The sequence below is a fragment of the Nicotiana tomentosiformis genome, chromosome 9 (assembly GCF_000390325.3).
Source record: "Nicotiana tomentosiformis chromosome 9, ASM39032v3, whole genome shotgun sequence".
Lineage (NCBI taxonomy): Eukaryota > Viridiplantae > Streptophyta > Magnoliopsida > Solanales > Solanaceae > Nicotiana > Nicotiana tomentosiformis.
The window spans coordinates 54,453,361-54,475,647 of record NC_090820.1 but is presented as its reverse complement, the minus strand read 5'-3'; the positions used below and the strand labels follow the sequence as shown (position 1 = coordinate 54,475,647).

Below are 22,287 nucleotides of genomic sequence, written 5' to 3'. Positions count from 1 at the left end.
GATTAGGTGAAATCAGTGAAGGCAATAACTTCTCAAGCCTATCATGAAGCACTCTAGAAATCACTTTGTTGATGAAGTTACTCAAGCTTATAGGTCTCAAGTCTGAAAATTTCTGCACCCTTGGCTTCTTTGGCAGTAAAACCTAATTTGTGTGTGTGATAGACTTAGGCAAACATGCACCACCATAAAAATGTAACACCATGCTGTGTATGTCAGAGAAAATGATCTCCAAACACTCTTGATAGAAAGCCCCAGTGAATCCATCAGGACCACTAGCACTATTACCACTAAGTTAAAAAACAACTCCCTTGACCTCCTCAAGTATTGGATACCTACAAATCTCTAGATTCTGCTCCATAGTAACCATAGAAGGTACATTGTTTAACAAAGTGAAACCAGTAGGACCAGCCTCTTTAGAGAGCTGTCTCTGATAGAAATCCACTACCACATTTGCCATTTGATCCTGATCTTCAACCCAGTCCCCATCTTCATTCTTGATCCTCTTTAATTGAAGCTTCTTACTCTTGCCATTGACATGGTTGTGAAAGAAACTAGTGTTTCTGCCTACCTCAGCAAACCATGTCATTCTTGCCTTTTGCTTCCAATATTGTTCCTCAATGTTGAGATACTTTTTCAATTCTGCTTGAGCCTTTTGGAGAACAATTCTATTGTCAATGGTTGGTTCCTCCTCAAAAGGCATCTCCTTCACCTTTACAATATCTTCCAGTATTACTAATTGCTTGAAGATGTCTCCATATGTGGCTTTGCTCCATTTGGATAGTGCACTTTTCACCTTCTTCAACTTTTGTTTAAACATGAGAAAATGATCACCTATAAGGCCAGCATGCCAGTTTTGCCTCACCACCTATTTGAAAGATTCATGCTTTGTCCAGAAGTTCAAAAACCTGAATGGTTTGACATAATTTATGGCCTGTTGTCCACAACTTAAGAACAAAGGTGCATGATCAGAACCTGTTCTTAACAAATGTTCCACTTCAATTGCAGGGAACAGATTTTGAAATGGTATGTTCACAAAAATCCTATCCAATATTTTGAAAATGTACTCAACATTAGGTCTACCATTCCACCAAGCGAAAGGACTCCCCTTGAACCCTACATCAAACAACCCACTAGAGTTGACACTAAAGGCAAAGTCCTCATAAGGAGCATGTACTGGCTTGCTACCAATCTTCTCATCTTCATGTAATATCACATTAAAGTCTCCACCTACCACCCAAGGAAGTTCCATATCACTTGCAAGATAATACAAATTATCTCACAACTCTAATCTCTCAAGTGCAGAACACTTTGCATACACAAAAGTCATCATAACATGCTGTCCAATGTCTTGATGAAAATTTTTAATTGTCACATGCTGCTAAGTATCCATCACAAGCCCCTATTCCACCACAACATCAATAAACAACTAAATTTTACCATTAATATTTGACAATGCAGCTTCCATGTTTAGTTTTCTCCTATACCTCTGAATATGTCTTGGCGTCTGAAATGGTTCCATCAAAGCAATCACAAAGAATCCATGTTCCCTTTACATATTGATCAGCCTCTAACAGGCATGTTGAGTTTTCATAGACCTTATGTTCCAAAGTTGTCACGACCCAAAATCCACTAGTCATGATGATAACTAACCCAACCTGCTGGGTAAGCCAACTAATAGTCAACATATTACAAATGAGATTAATGAGAAATAAATGATGAAATAACTGAAATTTTATACAACAACCCAAGGACTGGTAATACAAGTCACGATCCACTAAGACTTAGATTTACAAAACTAGTGTGAAGTAATACAACATCTGTTTGAATATACATAAACATAACTCAAGTCTAAGACTACCAAGAACAAGTGGTAGCCATGTCCGGATAACGGGTAAATCTTCAATGCCAGCTCCTGCCATGTACCGCAACATAAACTCCAAGATCTGCAAGGTGCAGAAGTGTAGTATGAGTACAACCAACCCCATGTATTAAATAAGTATCATAACTAACCTCGGTGAGTTAATAGCAACAAGAATTATAAATGATACTCACCAATCTACTGTACAAGTTCTTAAATCCCGCAGGTATAGAATAGATATATGATCAAATCAAGAAAACACAGGTAAAACCACCTTGGTGCTCACAATTCTTTGTTTTAAAGTGTTCTATTCAATCAACAGTCCATCATATAAGGGAGATATGCAGGTAAATTAGGTAAACAGTCAAGGAAATTGCAAGTAAAGATGAAATGCAATAACCAAATATAAGACCATTGTAGCGCGCAACCCGATCTAAATAACAATAAGTCAATAAGGCCTATTTGTCAAGCCCCAAAACTGAGGAGCGCGACCGGCGCTCAACCGAGTGAACCCGATCGAGCAAGCCTATTAGATTTCCTTCTACCCAAACTCATTCATGAATAAGGTGAATATATGTTTTCATTAATCAAACTATAAAGTGATCATGTCTGCAATACCAATTTCTTACCATTAGTTACTTCATTTTAAAGTTTCAATTTCACACACATTTTTCATAATATGAAGTGGAAATAGTAATTCCAACACAACATAACGAGTTTGACTTCCCTAGCACCAATATACAACCCACACTATGTCTACGGAGCTTCTATATATAAAGAAGAGTACAATGATAATGCCGGCAATAGGGCCCCGGCTATACCTTAAACAGAATACACAAAGTACAAAATATACATGACCCCGAGATGTAGTGGGGCTAACCAAGTCAGCTGGGAAGAAGGTGTACGACTATCACTGATCAATATCTCCTGCTGTGGAACCACCTGCATCCATTAAAAGATGCAGTGCCCCCGGAAAAATGGACGTTAGTACTGTCGAATAGCACTAGTATGTATAACTAAACACCCTCTCAATAGAACAAATAATATTACAAGGAGGAATAATCATAAAATCAATGAAAGTCTCGAACAATACCAAAACATCAAGTTTGATGTAAATTCCCATATTTTCAGATTGGTGATTCTTAGCACTGATATACCATTGTTCACAATACCATTATTCACAATACCAATACTATCTTACTCTTAGCACAAAGTCCGATCACGACCCGATCGGCTAGGCTATCTCTTTTGAGACATCAACCACAGCCACTCTCAATATCAATACCCCCGTACCTTCAACACGGAGTCCAATCATGACCCGATCGGCTAGGCTATCTCATTAGAGATATCAACCACAATCACAAATTCAATTACAATTTTCAGCACAGTCACCACCATGTGTGCGGCATGGTATTCGATCACGACCCGATCGGCTAGGCTGTCTTATTAGAGACATCAACCTTTTTATATCAATCATCGCATTTCATACTTCTTTCACATCTTTTCATTTCATTGGCACTAGTGGCCACCGTTATAAAATCATTCTTGGCACGTTGGCCGTATTTAGTATTTCATGCTCACATTTTTACTTTCAAAAATCAACATCATCATCACCACCAACAACAATTCAAATCAAGGTGTGTAGTACATATGTGATCAATTAAGAGTCTAAGGCACATATAGATATTTCACAAAATTTGGCATAATAGCCTTCGTTTGAACTTGAACTGAAGTCGAAACATTATTAATGCATAGCCCATACTTGAACACATCCTCAATTGATAACACAATATGAATAAATCTTTTAGGATACTTATTGAACATATATCTTTCAACACAAACTTACTCGGAATAGCCAATTAATGAACCACTCGGGTCTTACATAAATTACATGAATATCATGGGATTCAATTCCAAGAGAAGAGTTTAGACAACATACCTCAATGGAGCTTCCTTAAACTCTAAAATGTTCTGGAATTCTTAGAAACTTCAATCTGTTTTAGAAATATAACAAATTGAATCAAAATTAGGAAGATGATCATGGTTCTAGCTCATTTGAGCATTTTATCAAACACTAATGTGCATAAGGTTTCAAGGTCCTTTTATGGAGGATTCCATCATCCCACAACCCATTCTTTACCATTCTTAGCTTAACAATCTTCTTACACTCTTTGATACCACACGCATGCAAGATGAACAACTCCCACGCCCAAATATTATCTTACTAATTACCTAATTCTTGACAAAATTCGAAATTGAGGGTTAAGGTGTAGAATCTTACCTTTAGGATGAAGACCTTGGTTGTTATCCTTGTTAATCTTCCAAGATTTGAGCAAAGATTGATGAAAATTAGCCTAAAGTTTCCTCTCTCTCTAAAACACCCTCCCTTCTCTCTACAACATCAGAATTTTTGCTCAAAAATGATCCTTTGCGTGTATTTAACGAAGTAGGGCCGAGTTATAAAAACCCAAAAATGAAGCTCCGAAACAGGGTCTGCGATCGCATAATTGATATGCGGTCCGCATATTGGCCGCATAATTTGGCCTCCAAAACTGGGAATGACTGACCTGGTATGCGGTCATTATGCGACCTGCAGACCTATTCTGTGGTTGCATAATGCACCACAGAATTGATCTGCGGTCGCATAATGCACCGCAAACTTGGTATCCAAAACTGCCCTTCCTTTTTCACTCTGCGACCATTATGCGGTCCGCAGAGTGATTCTGCGGCATAGTGGGCCGCAGAAAGGCATTTTTCTGCCCAAAATTTTCCTTTACTCTCCAGTGCATTCTTCAACCCAAACAATCCGAGCCAAATTTCTAAAATCCTTAAACACGTAAGAACCAATTCGGCACCACGAAACATTATTATTTTTTTTTCTTTTTGCAAAAAATTTACGGGGCCTTACACTGTTGTGGCGTGCAACCCGATCCAAATAACAATAACTAGCTCTTCCAGAGCTCACATCAACCAGAAACCCATCGATTTCTCACAATCCGCGTGTACACCATCTAGAGAGAAACATGAGAGGGTGACCTAAGGGGGATGGATCCGTATTCAAACGATGCACGGACAACTCACAACCGCACAAATAACTCACGTGCTGCACGGACAACTCACATGCTAACAATATTAATATCTGGATCCGCACGGACAACTGACGTGCTGCACGGACGTCTCACATGCCAATAGTATCAACCGCACCGAGAATTCACGTGCCAACAATCACAATCCGCTCGGCATGGTCACATGCTACCAGTCCAGATCATAACTCACAAAGAGCAAATATACGAGACTACATTTACATGATCATTGATTATCAAGTTTCATACTCCTGGACTGGTGCAACTAACATGCTATAGTGTAGGCATGTGTAATGTGTGTTATCACAGCTAAAACAGACAATTTCATCATGGAATAACAATTTACCTCTTCCATCCGGGAAAATAACCTCAATGAAATCTCAATGTGGTACAAGTAGCTCACAGAGGGGTACAAATAGGAGAAACATCTCGGCTTGAAGTTTAACAATCAATTCAAGGTATGGCATAGCCTAAACACTACCCCAAGCATGAAACTAATACCCCGTGCACGCTTATGGGCTCAACCCCACACATATGCACCATCCATAACACATAACTATCACAAATAATTCAGGCAACTAGTGCCTCAACCAAGTTTAGCTAAGATACTTACCTTAAACAAGCTAAAACAAATACCGAGCAAGCCAAACAACACACTTGAAATTCCATCCCGCACGTATCAATTTCCGAACTGCTCGAAACTAGCCAAACATAACTCAAAAATATCAAATAATACCATAGGAGACAAGCCCAAACGATAAAAATTTAAAATTACTCAAAGTCAATTAAAAAGTGAAACCCAGCGCCCACACCTCGAAACTCATCAAAAATTAAAAATTTTGATAACACATTTGAATATGAGTCCAACCATACTAATATCACTCAAATCCGACTCCAAATCGATGTTCAAAACGCAAAAATTCACTTTAGGAAAGTTTAGTCAAAACCCCCCAATTTCTCTTTTGAAATCATCAATAAAATGCCAAAATCGAAGATGAAATCACAGATTATAATCAAAACCAAGTAGAAAATACTTACCCGAATCCATGTGATGAAAATCGCCTCCAAAATAGCCCAAATCCGAGCTCCCTAACTCAAAAAGTAAAGAAAATGAACTCTAAATCCCGAAATTTGATCTTTTATTGCACTGCCAGGGGTCCTTCTTCATGATCGCAATTCAAAAATAATTTCAACACAGGTTTTTCCCTTCGTGATCGGAGCCATGTCCCCACGACCGCGATGAATAAACTCCAACAAGTTTGCTCAACTCTTCCACACATCCTCTAGTATAATGGCCATAAACTTTGGTACAAAACTCCAAATGACAAACCGATTAATTTTTTGAAAACTAGACATAAAGGGCTACAACTTTTATTTTTGGATAATCTCCAAGTTCCTTATAGATTGCAAGATATAAGCTTCCAAAGTCGGTCCTGTGATAACATAAATTCTTCTACGCGATCGTGAGAAAGGCTTTTGCGATCGTGATTTACAAGGCCCAAACAACAATTTTCTCTTCGCGAACTCGACCAAAAGGTCCGCGATTGCGATTCACACCCCTGTAGCCAAAAATCAGCAACTAAAAAGCGCCTAGAAATGGTCCGAAACTACTCCGAAACTCACCAAAGCTTCTCGGCACCCTTTCCGAACATACCAACAAGTCCCAAAACATAATACGGACCTACTCGAGGCCTCAAATCACACATAATAACAACAAAACCACGCATCATCGATCAAGATCAATTTCTTAAGTTCATAAACTTCAAACTTCAAACCGAGCGTCCGATTCAAGCCTAACCAATTCGGAATGAATCCAAAATTTGCATACAAGTTCCAAATGACATATTGAACCTATTCCAACTCTCGGAACAATAATCCGAACCCTATATCATCAAATTCAACTCCCAGTCACACTTATAAGCATTCCAAACTTTGAAATTGCCAACTTTCACCAATTAGCGCCAAAACCTTCTAGAAACATCCAAATGAAAATCCGGGCATACACCCAAGTCCAAAATCACCATAAGGACCTACTGGAACAATCAAAACCTTGATTCGAGGTCAACTACACAAAAGGCAAACTGGTCAACTCTTCCAACTTAAAACTTCAAAAATTAGAATCATTCTCCCAAATCAATTCAGAATCACCCGAAAACCAAAACCGACGATACACGCAAGTCATAATACATCACACGAAGCTACTAATGACCTCAAACCACCAAAAGAAGTGTAAACGCTCAAAATGACTTGTCGGGTCGTTACATTCTCCCCACTTAAATATACGTTCGTCCTCGAACGTGCCAAGAGTCGTTCCAAAGCCATCAAGTCACTGTGTAAACTCACCATGCACCTACCCATGGGTGATCCCACGTCACCCCAATCTATGGAAGCCCGACAACACAACCTAACTGAGAATCCTTACTTTACGCTTAGCCCATAAACCTTGGAATCAAATCCCCAATGTCCGTAATCCATTACGAGACCCGATTCTCATATATATACACTGTATAACTCTGAACAAGCTGACGAAGCCATAACCACAGCTCAAGACATAATCACATGATAAACCGTATAACTCAGATACTCATAGAAATAACTTCCGGCCACAATAACTTCTCAATAACAATTCGGTTACCAGTATCAAGCCTCACAATAATAAAACCTTGTTCTAAACCTTCGTACACTGCCGATGATGAAGAAGCATGTAGAACTCATAACCACCCATCAAATCAACAAGTCGTGGGGTTTTCTTGCCCGATAAGAACCATAGCCTAATTTTTTAAGCTGAGTAGTGATATTATTCTTCCAAACATACTGTAATTAAATCCAATAGCACTCATTATAGGTCCAATGACCTCATCTCATCAATTACAAGCTACTCTACTGACATGCCACACTAATAATACCTAAAGCCACAAATCGTGAAATCTGTGCACCAATAAGCAACAAATCAAATGCACCCAAAAATGTAAAGATAATCAAATGAGAGAACCATTCCGCAAGATCAAAAGGAACCACCACAAGCACAATGCTCTGAACCCATCATACAAAGGAGAACACAAACACCCGAAATCAACACGAAAGATCATGTCCCAACATAACTCCGCCACAGTGCGTGACCCAATCCAAACACCGGACCACATGAAATAACTTAAGACAAAATGCCCAAAACCAACAACCATACGCCAATCAACAACAAGCACGCGAAGTGTATGGCCATAACCACGGAGAAAGGGATACCACAATATACCACAAACAAGAAGAACTATAACCAAGGCGCAATCAATCATTCAACACCCAAGAGCCATCTTGCTCGAATTTCACGACAAGGCCCAATAGAACCGCATCAAGCGTGTAAATAGTCAATAATATTACCCCCGTTGCAACATTGAAGAGCAACACATGGAACATACTAGAACATGAACAAGCTCAAATCAAACCAAATGATCACCCCTTAATAATAGCAGTACTGAGTCAACAAATCCGACCCGGTGTAGAGTACAAGTCCTCATTAGGCCTACCAATGGGTCCTCAAATCCACTCCAGTCATCCACAAATAGATAAATGACCCTCCAAAAGTTCACAATGACCTAACAATAACACCTATTATTAGCTTTCTAACTTTGGCTGTACCTTCATAGTTCACAACCAAGAAACAATCTTCCTCTAAGAACTCCCAGTCTCCAAATCCCTAGAATACCAGTCTCCAGTCATCCTCGTGATAAGTTGGTATTAGAGCTCTAGGTTCATAGGTTCTACAAGTCACGAACGAGTCTAGTAGAGTCTTGCGGATCAGTACAGAGACGTCTGTACTTATCTTCGAGAGGCTACAGAACTGTTAGGAAATTTCTACTTTTTTCATTCCTGTCGTGCGAGTTTGTTGATATTAGAATTTGAGCCTTTGTATCTCTATTCTTTGACAGATGGTGAGAAAACGTGCTACCGGATTAGCTGAGCAGGCATTCGGCCATACTGCTAGGGCTACAAGAGGTCGAGGCCGAGGTAGAGGCCGAGGTAGAGGTTGATGAAGGGCACGTACCGCGACTGGAGCACCTGTCAGAGTAGCAGTTGAGGAGCCGCTAGTAGTTCCATCTGGGGGACAGGTACCAGAAGCACCTGTTGTTACCTCCAGACTTCAGGAGACTTTAGCACAGTTCCTGAGTATATTTGGCACATTAACTTAGGCAGGATTGATCTCTGTTGCACCAAATATTTTGCATATTGGAGGAGTAGCTCAAACTCCTACCACAACTCCAGAGCAGCAGGTTCACGTTGTTTAGGTTCCGGGTTCAATACCGGTTCATCTAGAGGCATCATAAGAAGAACAAAAGAGACTTTAAACTGTTTAAGAGGTATAGTCCACCTACTTTCAGGGGCACAACTACAGAGGATGCCCAAGGATTTCTAAAAATAATTGTCATCGTATTCTCTACACCATGGGTATTGTGGAAGTGAGCGGAGTTGTCTTTACTACATTTCAACTGTCATGCGCAGCGTATCGGTGGAGGCAAATCTATGAAGAAGGTAGACCAGCCAATGCAACACCACCAACTTGGGCTCAATTTTTGGATATGTTCTTGAAAGAGTTTGTTCCCCAGACTCTCCGAGATGTGTGGTACACAGAGTTTGAACGGTTGCATCAGGGCACTATGACAATGTCATAATATGCTATAAGGTTAAGTAAATTAGCCCATCATGCACCTATCTTGGTTCCTACAGTTAGAGAACGGGTCCGCAGATTTATTGAGGGGCTCAATTATGATATTAAAATATGCATGGCTCGAGAGTTGCAAACGGATACTCCATTTCAGCAAGTAGTGGAGATTGCAAGGAAGATTGTGGGTGATTTAGGCGAGGAAAGGGAGTCTAAGAAGGCCAAAAGGTTTCGAAGTTCTGGAGGGTTCAGTGGATTTTACTCTTCAGCTAGGACCCATTAGCGGAGGCTCAAACAGTCGGCCAGCTCAGTCCGCACATCAGATTACTCGGAGTGCTTTAGTAAGTTCTTACGATGCACCACCGACACGAGATTCTTACAGTGGTTATTCCAGTTATCCGACACAGACTCAGTACGAGTAGCCGCGAACTCAGAGGGGTTGTTATGAGTGTGGCGATACTAGGCACATCATGAGAGATTATCCCGGACTTGGGAGGGGTGGATTTCATCAGAACACTCCAACTACAAGCTTTATTCTAGTTGATATCCATGTGCACAGTCAACAAGAGGTAGAGGACGGGAGGGTAGTGGATGCCTAAGAGGTAGAGACCCGACCCGTTGATATAATCGCTATGATTTGGCTGAGGCCAATACACCAGATAGTGTCGTTACAGGTACGATCCTAATTTTGTTATAGAAGGATATTTTTCCTAATTTGATTCGGTTATGAATATTGAGGTAAGTCCTCCTATTATGCTCCGCTTATGGGTAAGTTTCGTAATTTTGTGAACCACTTATGTGTTATCCATGTTGGGAGAATTGAGGACTATCAGTCCAAAAGTAATTTTTTATTATTCATCACAATGGGTTTAATGTATTTCGGAATAATTGATTCCAATCTTTTTTAATGAATTTTATGCCCTACCGGTATGAGGGTTCATTATTTATTGTGAAAATTATTTATGAAATATATGGAAAAGAAGAAAGAAAGGAAATTGAAAATTTTTAGTTGGCACAATGTACAAAATACTTGTGATTCGGAGTTGAGGACGAGATCCTCGGAATTTTTATATGATGTGAAATATTTAAACCGGGCTACAAGCCGCGGTGGAAGTTATATAAGGACGAGGCCCTTGCAGTGAAATAATTATGAGTTTAAAATTCTCCCTGTGTGAAATTTAATTTGTACAATAATATTAATAGGGAGTCATGCCTGTTAGGCTTAACTGATAATTCTTGTATATTTTCTGTGCATATTCAGCCATTTTCGTGCTGTAAACATTGAGTTTTAGCCTTGAGATGAGTGACCAGGTGGCGTAAAATGTGACTCATTAATCCGAGTAAGTAATCATGAGGTCTTCATGCCTCACATTCTGTTGTCAGTGTTTTGAAAATTTGAAATGAGGTACTCGTTAATATGAGATTAATTGATGATGCTGGAATTAATTATGAACAACTTTTAAGACCTAAGATGTGGTGATGAGCATACATATGATGTACTTCATGTCCTGATATCATAATGATAATGCAATGCTTGTAATGCTGAGATCAGTGTTATTGATATATACCTTGTGGATGTGTTGTTAGGAGTCGTTTTGGTGTTACTCTAGCAGGTGGATAGGCCCATTTACAAGGGAGACTCTGCCGAAATTTTCTGAAAAATTTGGGAGTTAGATTTTTTTTTTGTGGAGATTGATATGTGTGAAAGAAAAGATAAATTAAGTTATGTGTTTGAGGACGAATGATCCTAAGCGGGAAAGAAATTAACACCCCAATTGTTTTTTGAAGTACTTCAACACCATCAAGAAAGTTGATGTGTGCGTAGGCACGAGTTGCTAAATCCAGTTGAGACTAATACCATGCATTGATGAAAAATCGGACTTTCTGAAAATTTTGGAGTGTAAGAAATTGGTCTTAAGGTTCACAAATATGGATAAAAGAAATAATCTCAAATGAGATGGTGTTGCCGGACTTATCTCCAATGCATTAATGTGGGACCAACCGTGAGTATATGTGTAAAAGTAAAAATCATCAATTCAGTAACTTTAGAATAATTATTAGTACGTTCGAGGATGAACGTTTGTTTAAGAGGTGGAGAATGTAACGACCCGACTTGTTGCTTTAAGAATTTGAGCCTCGCATGGCTGTATAAGACCCTGAGCAGCTTCTTATTATATGTATTGACTTGCGTGCGTGGTTGAATTCACTTACCGGATGATTTGTAGTGATTTGGGACACTTGATCCCCAAAACGAAAGCTTAAGTCTTAGGATTTTTACCGTAGTCGGAACTGTGTGAAGACGACTCCGGAATGGAATTTTGTTGATGTCAATAGCTTCGTATGGTGATTATAGACTTAGGAGCGTGTCCGAAAAATTATTTGGTGGTCCGTAGAGGAATTTGGCTTGAAATAGCGAAAGATGAATTTTAGGGAAGTTTGACGGGGGGTTGAATTTTTGAAATCGAGGCCGGAGTCCGATTCTGGAAATTGTAATAGCTTCGTTATGTCAATTATGACTTGTGTGCAAAATTCGAAGTCATTCCAGATTGATTTGATGTGTTTCGGCACAAGATATAAAATATGAAATTTCAAAGTTCATTAGGCTTGAATTGGGGTATGATTCGTGGCTTTGATGTTGTTTGATGTGATTTGAGGCCTCGAGCAGGTTCGTGTTATGTATTGTGACTGGTTGGTACGATTGGACGGGGTCCCGGGGGCCTCGAGTTTGATTCGGGCTGGTTCCGGACCAAGTTTATATATTTTGATGCTGCTGGTCGCTGGTTCTGGTGTTGTTCATCGCATTCCCGAGGAGCCTCTCGCATTTGCGAAGAAGAATTTTGCTGTTAGGACTTTGTTCTTCGCATTCGCGAAGAGGTTCTCGCGAACGCGAAGAAGGAAAGTTTTCTTTCGTCATCTGACTTTAGAGGCTCATATCTCGCAATCTATAAATGAAAGTTGTAGCCCATTTGTCATTTGGAGTTGTGTACAAAATGTTATGGTGGATATACTATAGGCTGTCCGGGAAGAGTTTGGAAATCTCTGTTGCACATGGCTGACTTTGGAAGCTTATATCTCGTAATATTTAAGATGAAAGTTAAAACCCTTGGAGTCTAGTTTTCAGAAAGTCAAACCATTCATCATTTGGAGTTTTGTACAAAACGTTACGATCATTATACTAGAGGCCGTGTGAGAAGAGTTTGAAAATGACTTTTGAAGAATTTGTTCATCGCGAATGCGAGGGAGTCTCACGAACGCGAAGAACAAACCCCTGGGCAGCTGAATAAAGTCCAAATTTGTGTTATTCTTCCATTTTTGGACCAAGGAAGCTCGGGTGAGGCGATGTTTCGAGAGTTTTTCAAGGAAAACATTGGGGGTAAGAATTTCTAACTTGATTTTGGTTAAATTACATGAATCTATTGTTGTTTTTATCACTAAATTAGTGAATTGGGTTGAAAAATTTAGAAAACCCTCTTGGTTTAAAATTAAGATTTGGAGGTCGATTATTTATTGGAATTTGATAAAATTGGTATGGTTGAACTCGTATTGGAATGGGTGTTCAGATTTCATGAAAATTATGTCGGGTTCCGAGAGGTGGGTCCCGCGTTGACGTTTTTGACTTTTTGGAATAAATTTCTAAGTCGACGTTTTATTATCCGAAATTGTTTTCGATGAATTTTAATGAAGTTATATAACTAATTTGAATAGATATTAGCGGTCCGGAAGCCAATTCAAGTAAGAAGGCGATTTTGGAATATCGGCATAACTTCAAAAAGGTAAGTGTCTTGCTTAACCTCGAGTGGGGGAATTACCTCTTATGCATTGAGTCTTATGTGCCATTTGTGAAATATAAAAAGCCGTGTACGCGAGGTGACGAGTACATACTCGACTTATATGTGTAAATTCTATTGAGTTAAAGTCCTGAGCATATTGTGTGGTAAATTGGTTAATTGTTGGTATATATTTAATCATCTAATTGTCGTGCCTAAATCCTTGTTGTTGTTGAATCTGTTGTTATATGACAATTTGATGTGATTGTTACTTGATTATTTATGTAATTCCGTGAATTTGTTGGTTTGATAATTATTGGAATTTAATTTCATTATGGATTTTCCTCTATAAATAATTAATTAAATGAGCTTAAGAAGATGTGTTTATATAATTATTGAAAATTTGAATTTAATGAAGACTTTGCTTTATGTTGAGTAATTTCTATCTCTATTGATTGTTTTTGGGTGTTGTACACATTGTGTGGAGCTTCTGGCTATTTGTTTTGAAATTAATTGGCTTGGTTGTAGCTTTTGAATTTGGTTGTGGCCATTGGGCAAATTGTGATATGAATTGATTTTGTAATGTTGCTGTGATAATTTCCCGTGTAAATTGTTGTGTTGTGTGAGTTGTTATTTTGGGGAGATAAGGGTGGCATTTCACCATTGATATTATGTGGTTATAAGGGTGGAATTTCACTGTTGTGTTTGTTGGAATATTGTCTGGGCGGAGCGATAAGGGTGGCTATATGAGCGATAAGGATGGCAATAAGAGCGATAAGGGTGGCTATTGGTATTGTCTAGGCGGAGCGATAAGGGTGGCTATAGGAGCGATAAGGGTGGCAATATGAGAGATAAGGGTGGCTATTGTCAGAGACGATAGGTGATGATGTGGGGTTGATATTTTTCATGTGATGTTGTGATTTTCTTGTGTTTACTTTTATACCTTGTGCAATTTATCTTGTTGTTGGTAAATTGATAACAATATGATTCATATTGAAATTGAGAGCCTGTGGCTATTGCTAGGCGGTTTATAAAATGAAATGTGGGCACGAGGTACCACGAGTAAATAATGAGAATATTTGGCACGTGAATTGTCTGTGTAGTTGTGATATGAAATGTGGGCACGAGGTGCTGTGATGAAATGATAATGATAATTGGCACGTGAATTGTCCGTGCAGTTGTGATATGAAATGAGGGAACGAGGTGCCTGGCAAATATAATGATTTAATTATGGGCACGAGGTGCCGTGAAAATATGAAAAAGGGCCGAGACCCGTATTTTTTTGATTTTGAAATGAGGTGTCACATGGTGACTTTTTAATTGAAAGAATTTTATTCAAAATATTTATTTGGAAGGAATTTTACTTAGAAAGTATTATATGAAAGAATTGTATTTGAAAGATATTTATTTGAGGAAATTATATTTGAAAAGATTTATTCAAAGAATTATATTTGAAAAATAATTATTTGAGAAAATTATATTTGAAAGAGAGTTATCTGTAAGAATTATATGTGAAAGACATTTATTTGAAGGACTTGATTTAATTGGGTATAATTGTGTTTATTAATTATTGAGTGATATTAATGGTATTCTTGTTGTCTGTTCTGCATATCACTGGTTATTTTATCCTGCACTTATTATTAATATTATTATTATTATTTTTATTATTTGTTTCCTATTATTTTGTATATTATGTCTTGACTGTACCTCGTCTCTACTCCATTGAGGTTAGTCTTGATACTTACTGGGTACCGACCGTGGTGTACTCATACTACACTTCTGTACATTTTTGTGTAGAGCCAGGTATTGGAGACATCAGACTTGAGAAGAGTTAAAGTGGGATCATTAGGATTCAAGGTAGAGCTGCTTGGTCGTCGCAGTCTCTTGGAGTCTTTTCATTTCATTGTACTGTTAATTTTAATCAAACAATATTGTATATTCGGTCCTCATGATCATTCTATGTATTCAGTTAGAGTTCGTGAATTAGTGCTACCAGTTTTGGGAGGTTGTACATTCATAATTGTTCCGCAGTTAGTTTTGGTTACTTATTTAATTAAAAACAAATGTCTCCAAAAATGTAATTGAAATCGGCTTACCTAGTCTTAGAGACTAGGTGCCATCACGACGCATGTGATGGGATTTTGGGTCGTGACAAGTTGGAATCAGAGCTCTAGGTTCTACGAGTCACAAATGAGTCTAGTAGAGTCTTGCGGATCGGTACGGAGATGTCTGTACTTATCTTCGAGAGGCTACAGAACTGTTAGGATATTTCCACTTCTTTCATTCCTGTCGTGCGAATTTGTTGATTGTATAATTTGAGCCTTTGTATCTCTATTCTATCACAGATGGTGAGGACACGTGTTACCAGGTTAGCTGAGCAGACATCCGCGCATACTGTTAAGGCTGCAAGAGGTCGGGGCCGAGGTAGAGGCCGAGGTAGAGGTTGAGGAAGGGCACCTGCCGCGACTGGAGCACCTGTCTGAGCAGCAGTTGAGGAGCTGCCAGTAGCTCCAGCTGGGGGACATGTACCAGAAGCACCTGTTGTTACCGCCGGGCTTCAAGAGACATTAGCACAGTTCCTGAGTATTTTTGGGACATTAACTCAAGCGGGATTAATCTCTGTTGCACCAAATATTTCGCAGATTGGGGGAGTAGCTCAGACTCCTACCACAACTCCAGAGCAGCAGGTTCACGTTGTTCAGGTTCCCTGTACAATACTGGTACAACTTGTTATTCCGGTTCGGCCTGAGGTTAGGCCAGAAGCATCAGAAGAAGAACAAAAGAGACTTTAAATGTTTAAGAGGTATAGTCTACCTACTTTCAGTGGCACAGCTACAGAGGATGCCCAAGGATTTCTAAAAACAATTGTCATCGCTTTTAAGACCTAAGATGTGGTGATGAGCATACATATGATGTACTTCATGTCCTGATATCATAATGATAATGCAATGCTTGTAATGCTGAAATCAGTGTTATTGATATATACCTTGTGGATGTGTTGTTAGGAGTCGTTTTGGTGTAACTCTGGTAGGTGGATAGACCCATTTAAAGGGGAGACTCTGCCGAAATTCTTTCTGAAAAATTTGGGAGTTAGATTTTGTTTTTTGGGAGATTGATATGTGTGGAAGAAGAGATAAATTATGTTATGTGTTTGAGAACGAATGATCCTATGCGGGGAAAATTGTAATACCCCAGAAAATATTTGAAGTACTTCAACACTATCAAGAAAGTTGATGTGTGCGTTGGCACGAGTTACTAAAGCCAGTTGAGACTAATACCGTGCGTTGATGAAAAATTAGACTTTTTGAAATGTTTGGAGTGTAAGAAATTGGTCTTAAGGTTCACAAATATGGATAAAAGAAATAATCTTAAATAAGATGGTGTTGCCGGACTTACCTCCAATGCAGTAATGTGGGACCAACCGTGAGTATATGTGTAAAAGTAAAAATTATCAATTCGGTAACCTCAGAATAATTATTTGTACGTTCGAGGACGAATGTTTGTTTAAGAGGTGGAGAATGTAACGACCCGACTTGTCGTTTTAAGAATTTAAGCCCCGCCTGGCGGCATAAGGTCCTGGGCAGCTTCTTATTATGTGTATTGACTCTCGTGCGTCGTTGAATTCAGTTACCAGATGATTTGGAGTGATTTGGGACACTTGGTCCCCAAAACGGAAGCTTAAGTCTTAGTATTTTTACCGTAGTCGAAACTGTGTGAAGATGACACCGAAATGGAATTTTGATGATGTCAATAGCTCCGTATGGTGATTATGGACTTAGGAGCATGTCCGAAAAATATTTTGGAGGTCCGTAGAGGAATTTGGCTTGAAATGAAAAATCCATAATAAAATTAAATTCCAATAATTATCAAACCAACAAATTCACGGAATTACATAAATAATCAAGTAACAATCACATCAAATTGTCATATAACAACAAATTCAACAACAACAAGGATTTAAGCACGATAATTAGATGATTAAATATATACCAACAATTATCCAATTTACCACACAATATGCTCAGGACTTTAACTCAATAGAATTTACACATATAAGCCGACTACGTACTCGTCACCTCGCGTACACGGCTTTTCACATTTCACAAATGGCACGTAAGACTCGATGCCTAAGGGGTAATTCCCCCACTCGAGGTTAAGCAAGACAATTAACTTTTTGAAGTTATGCCGATATTTCAAAATTGCCTTCTTACTTGAATTGGCTTCCGGACCGCTCAAATTTATTCAATTCAGTTGTATAACTTCATTAAAATTCATCGGAAATAATTCCGGATAATAAAACGTTGACTTAGAAATTTATTCCAAAAAGTCAACAAAAGTCAACGCGGGACCCGCCTCTCGGAACCCGACATAATATTTATGAAATCCTAACACCCATTCCGATATGAGTTCAACCATACCAATTTTATCGAATTGGCCTCCAAATCTTAAATTTAAACCAAGAGGATTTTCTAAATTTTTCAACCCAATTCACTAATTTAGTGATAAAAAAAATAATAGATTCATGTAATTTAACCAAAATCAAGTTAGACATTCTTACCCTAATATTTTCCTTGAAAAACTCTCAAATTTTCGCCTCACCCGAGCTTCCTTGGTCCAAAAATAGAAGAATGACACGAATTTGGACTTTATTCTGCTGCCCAGGGGTTTGTTCTTCGCGTTCGCGAGACTCCCCTCGCGTTCGCGATGAACAAATTCTTCAAAAGTCATTTTCAAACTCTTCTCTGACATCCTCTAGTGTAATGGTCATATCATTTTGTACAAAACTCTAAATGATGAATGGTTTGACTTTCTGAAAACTAGACTCCAAGAGCTATAATGTTTATTCATCTCCCAATTCCTTATAGATTACGAGATAAAAGCGTCCAAAGTCATCCCTGTACAACAGAGATTTATAAACTCATCCCGGAGAGCCTATAGTGTATCCACCATAATGTTGGGTACACAACTCCAAATGAAAAATGATTTACTTTTCTGAAAACTAGATACAAAGGTCTACAACTTTCAATTTTGGATCATCTCTAAATTTCTTATAGATTGCGAGATATGAGCCTCTAAAGTCAGACGACGAACAACAAACTTTCCTTCTTCGCGAATGCGAGAACCTCGTCGCGAACGCTAAGAACAAAGTCCTAACAGCAAAATCCTTCTTCGCGAACGCGAGAGGCTCCTTGCAAACGCGACGAACAACACTAGAACCAGCGACCAGCAGCATCAAAACACCCAAACTTGGTCTGGAACCACCCCGAATCAAACCCGAGGCCCCCGGGACCCCGTCCAATCGTACCAACTAGTCCCAATACATAACACGAACTTGCTCGAGGCCTCAAATCACATCAAACAACATCAATGCCACGAATCATACCCCAATTCAAGCCTAATGAACTTTGAAATTTCAAATTCTATATCTTGTGCCGAAACACATCAAATCAATCTGGAATTACTTCAAATTTTGCACACAAGTCATAATTGACATAACGAAGCTATTCCAATTTCCATAATCGGACTCCGGCCCCGATATAAAAAAGTCAACCCCCCGGTCAAACTTTCCAAAGATTCATCTTTCGCCATTTGTAAATAATTAATTAAATGAGCTTAAGAAGACATGTTTATATAATTATTGAAAATTTGAATTTAATGAAGACTTTGCTTTATGTTGAGTAATTTCTATCTCTATTGATTGTTTTTGGGTGTTGTATACATTGTGTGGAGCTTTTGGCTATTTGTTGTTAAATTAATTGACTTGGTTGTAGCTTTGGAATTTGGTTGTGGCCATTGGGCAAATTGTGATATGAATTGATTTTGTTATGTTGCTGTGATAATTTCCCGTGTAAATTGTTGTGTTGTGTGAGTTGTTATTTTGGGGAGATAAGGGTGGCATTTCACCGTTGATATTACGTGGTTATAAGGGTGGCATTTCATTGTTGTGTTTGTTGGAATATTGTCTGGGAGGAGCGATAAAGGTGGTTATAGGAGCGATAAGGGTGGAAATAGGAGCGATAAAGGTTGCTATTGGTATTGTCTGGGCGGAGCGATAAGGGTGGCTATAGGAGTGATAAGGGTGGCAATAGGAGCGATAAGGGTGGCTATTGTCAGGAACGATATGTGATGATGTGGAGTTGTGGTGTTGATAATTTTCATGTGATATTGTGATTTTTTTGTGTTTACTTTTATACCTTGTGCAATTTGTCTTGTTTTTGAGGTGTCGTGAGTAAATAATGAGGATCTTTGGCACGTGAATTGTCTGTGCATTTGTGATATGAAATGTGGGCACAATGTGCTGTGATGAAATGATAATGATAATTGGCACGTGAATTGTCCGTGCAGTTGTGATATGAAATGAGGGCACGAGGTACCAGGGAAATATGATGATTTAATTAAGGGCATGAGGTGCCGTGGAAATATGAAAAAGGGCCGAGACCCGTATTTTTATGATTATGAAATGAGGTGTCACATGGTGACTTTTTAATTGAAAGAATTGTATTTGAAAGATATTTATTTGAGAAAATTATATTTGAAAAGATTTATTGAAAGAATTATATTTGAAAAATAATTATTTGAGAAAATTATATTTGGAAGATAGTTATGTGGAAGAATTATATGTGAAAGACATTTATTTGAAGGAGTTGATTTAATTGGGTATAATTGTGTTTATTAATTATTGAGTGATATTAATGGTATTCTTGTTGTCTATTGTGCATATCACTGGTTATTTTATCCTGCCCTTATTATTATTATTATTATTATTATTATTATTATTATTATTATTATTATTATTATTATTATTTGTTTCCTAGTATTTTGTATATTATATTGCACATGTTATTAGACTAGTGTGTGTCTTGACTGTACCTCGTCTCTACTCCATTGAGGTTAGTCTTGATACTTACTGGGTACCGACCGTGGTGTACTCATACTATACTTCTGCACATTTTTGTGCAAAGCCAGGTAATGGAGACATCAGACTTGAGAAGAGTTAAACTGGGATCGTAAGGATTTAAGGTAGAGCTGCTTGGTCTTCACAGTCCCTTCGAGTCTTTTCATTTCATTGTACTGTTAATTTTAATCAAACAGTATTGTATATTCGGTCCTCGTGATCATTCCATGTATTCAGTTAGAGTTCGTGACTCAGTACTACCAGTCTTGGGAGGTAGTACATTCATATTTGTTTCGCTGTTTGTTTTGGTTACTTATTTAATTAAAAGAAATGGCTCCAAAAATGTAATTGAAATCGACTTACCTAGTCTTAGAGACTAGGTGCCATCACGACGCCTGTGGTGGGATTTTGGGTCGTGACAAGTTGGTATTAGAGCTCTAGGTTCATAGGTTATACGAGTCACGAACGAGTCTAGTAGAGTATTGCGTTCAGTACGGAGATGTCAGTACTTATCTTCGAGAGGCTACAGAACTGTTAGGAAATTTCCACTTCTTTCATTCCTATCGTGCGGATTTGTTGATTGTAGAATTTGAGCCTTTGTATCTCTATTCTCTCACAGATGGTGAGGACACGTGCTACCGGGTTAGTTGAGCAGACATCCGCGCATACTGCTAGGGCTGCAAGAGGCTGGGGCCGAGGTAGAGGTCGAGGAAGGGCACGTGACGCGACTGGAGCACCTGTTAGAGCAGCAGTTGAGGAGCCGCCAGTAGCTCCAACTGGGGGACAGGTACCAGAATTACCTGTTGTTACCCCCGGGCTTCAGGAGACTTTAGCACAGTTCCTGAGTATGTTTGGTACATTAACTCAGGCGGGACTGATCTCTGTTGTACCAAAGCAGATTGGGGGAGTAGCTCAGACTCCTACCACAACTCCAGAGCAGCAAGTTCACGTTGTTCAGGTTCCGGGTGCAATACCGGTACAACCTGTTATTCCGGTTCAGCCTAAGGTCAGGCCAGAGGCATCGGAAGAAGAACAAAAGAGACTTTAAAGGTTTAAGAGGTATAGTCCACCTACTTTCAGTGGCACAACTACAGAGGATGCCCAAGGATTTATAAAAACAATTGTCATTGTATTCTCCGTACCATGGGTATTGTGGAAGTGAGATGAGTTGTCTTTACTACATTTCAACTATCAGGCGCATCGTATCGGGAGTGGAAAATCTATAAAGAAGGTAGACTAGCCAATGCAACACCACCAACTTAGGCGATTTGGATGAGGCCAATACACCAGATGGTGTCGTTACAGGTACGATCTTGATTTTGTTATAAAAGGATATTTTCCCTTAATTTGATTTGGTTCTGAATATTGAGGTGAGTCCTCCTATTATGCTCCGCTTATGGATAAGACTCATAATTTTGTGACCCACTTATATGTTATCCACGTTGGGAGAATTGAGGGCTATAAGTCCAAAAGTAATTTTTTATTATTCATCACAGTAGGTTTAATGTGTTTCAGAATAATTGATTCCAATTTTTTTTAATGAATTTTATGCCCTACCGGTATGAGGGTTCATTATGTGTTGTGAAAACTGTTTATGAAAAAGAAGAAAGAAAGGAAATTGAAAATTTTCAGTTGGCACATTGTGCAAAATACTTGTGATTCGGAGTTGAGGACGAGATCCTTGCAATTTTTATATGATGTGAAATATTTAAACCGGGCTACAAGCTGCGGTGAAAGTTATATAAGGACGAGGCCCTTGCAGTGAAATAATTATGAGTTTAAAATTCTCCCTGTGTGAAATTTAATTTGTACAATAATATTTTCTTGTATATTTTCTTTGCATATTCAGCCATTTTCATACTGTAAATATTGAGTTTTAGCCCATGAGATGAGTGCCTAGGTGGCGTTAAATGTGACTCATTAATCCGAGTAAGTAATCATGAGGTCTTCATGCCTCACATTCTGTTGTCAGTGTTGTGAAAATTTGAAATGAGGAACTGGTTAATATGAGATAAATTGATGATACTGGA

General features: G+C 38.7%; 1 protein-coding gene across 1 annotated transcript; it reads right to left on the bottom strand.

The window, feature by feature from the left end:
- Window positions 1–292: 292 nt before the first annotated feature.
- Window positions 293–1,249, bottom strand: LOC138898798 (uncharacterized). Its single transcript, XM_070184899.1, has 2 exons — window positions 920–1,249; window positions 293–865 (listed from the first exon to the last, which is right to left on the bottom strand). Exons 1-2 carry the CDS (start codon window positions 1,247–1,249, stop codon window positions 293–295), a joined length of 903 nt encoding a protein of 300 aa, XP_070041000.1.
- Window positions 1,250–22,287: the final 21,038 nt, after the last annotated feature.

Coding starts and splice junctions, on each gene's coding strand:
- LOC138898798 (XM_070184899.1), bottom strand. CDS start 1,249: ATGGAACTTCCTTGGGTGGTAGGTGGAGACTTTAATGTGATATTACAT. Junction 866..919: donor GACAACAGGCCATAAATTAT/GTCAAACCATTC, acceptor TCTTTCAAATAG/GTGGTGAGGCAAAACTGGCA.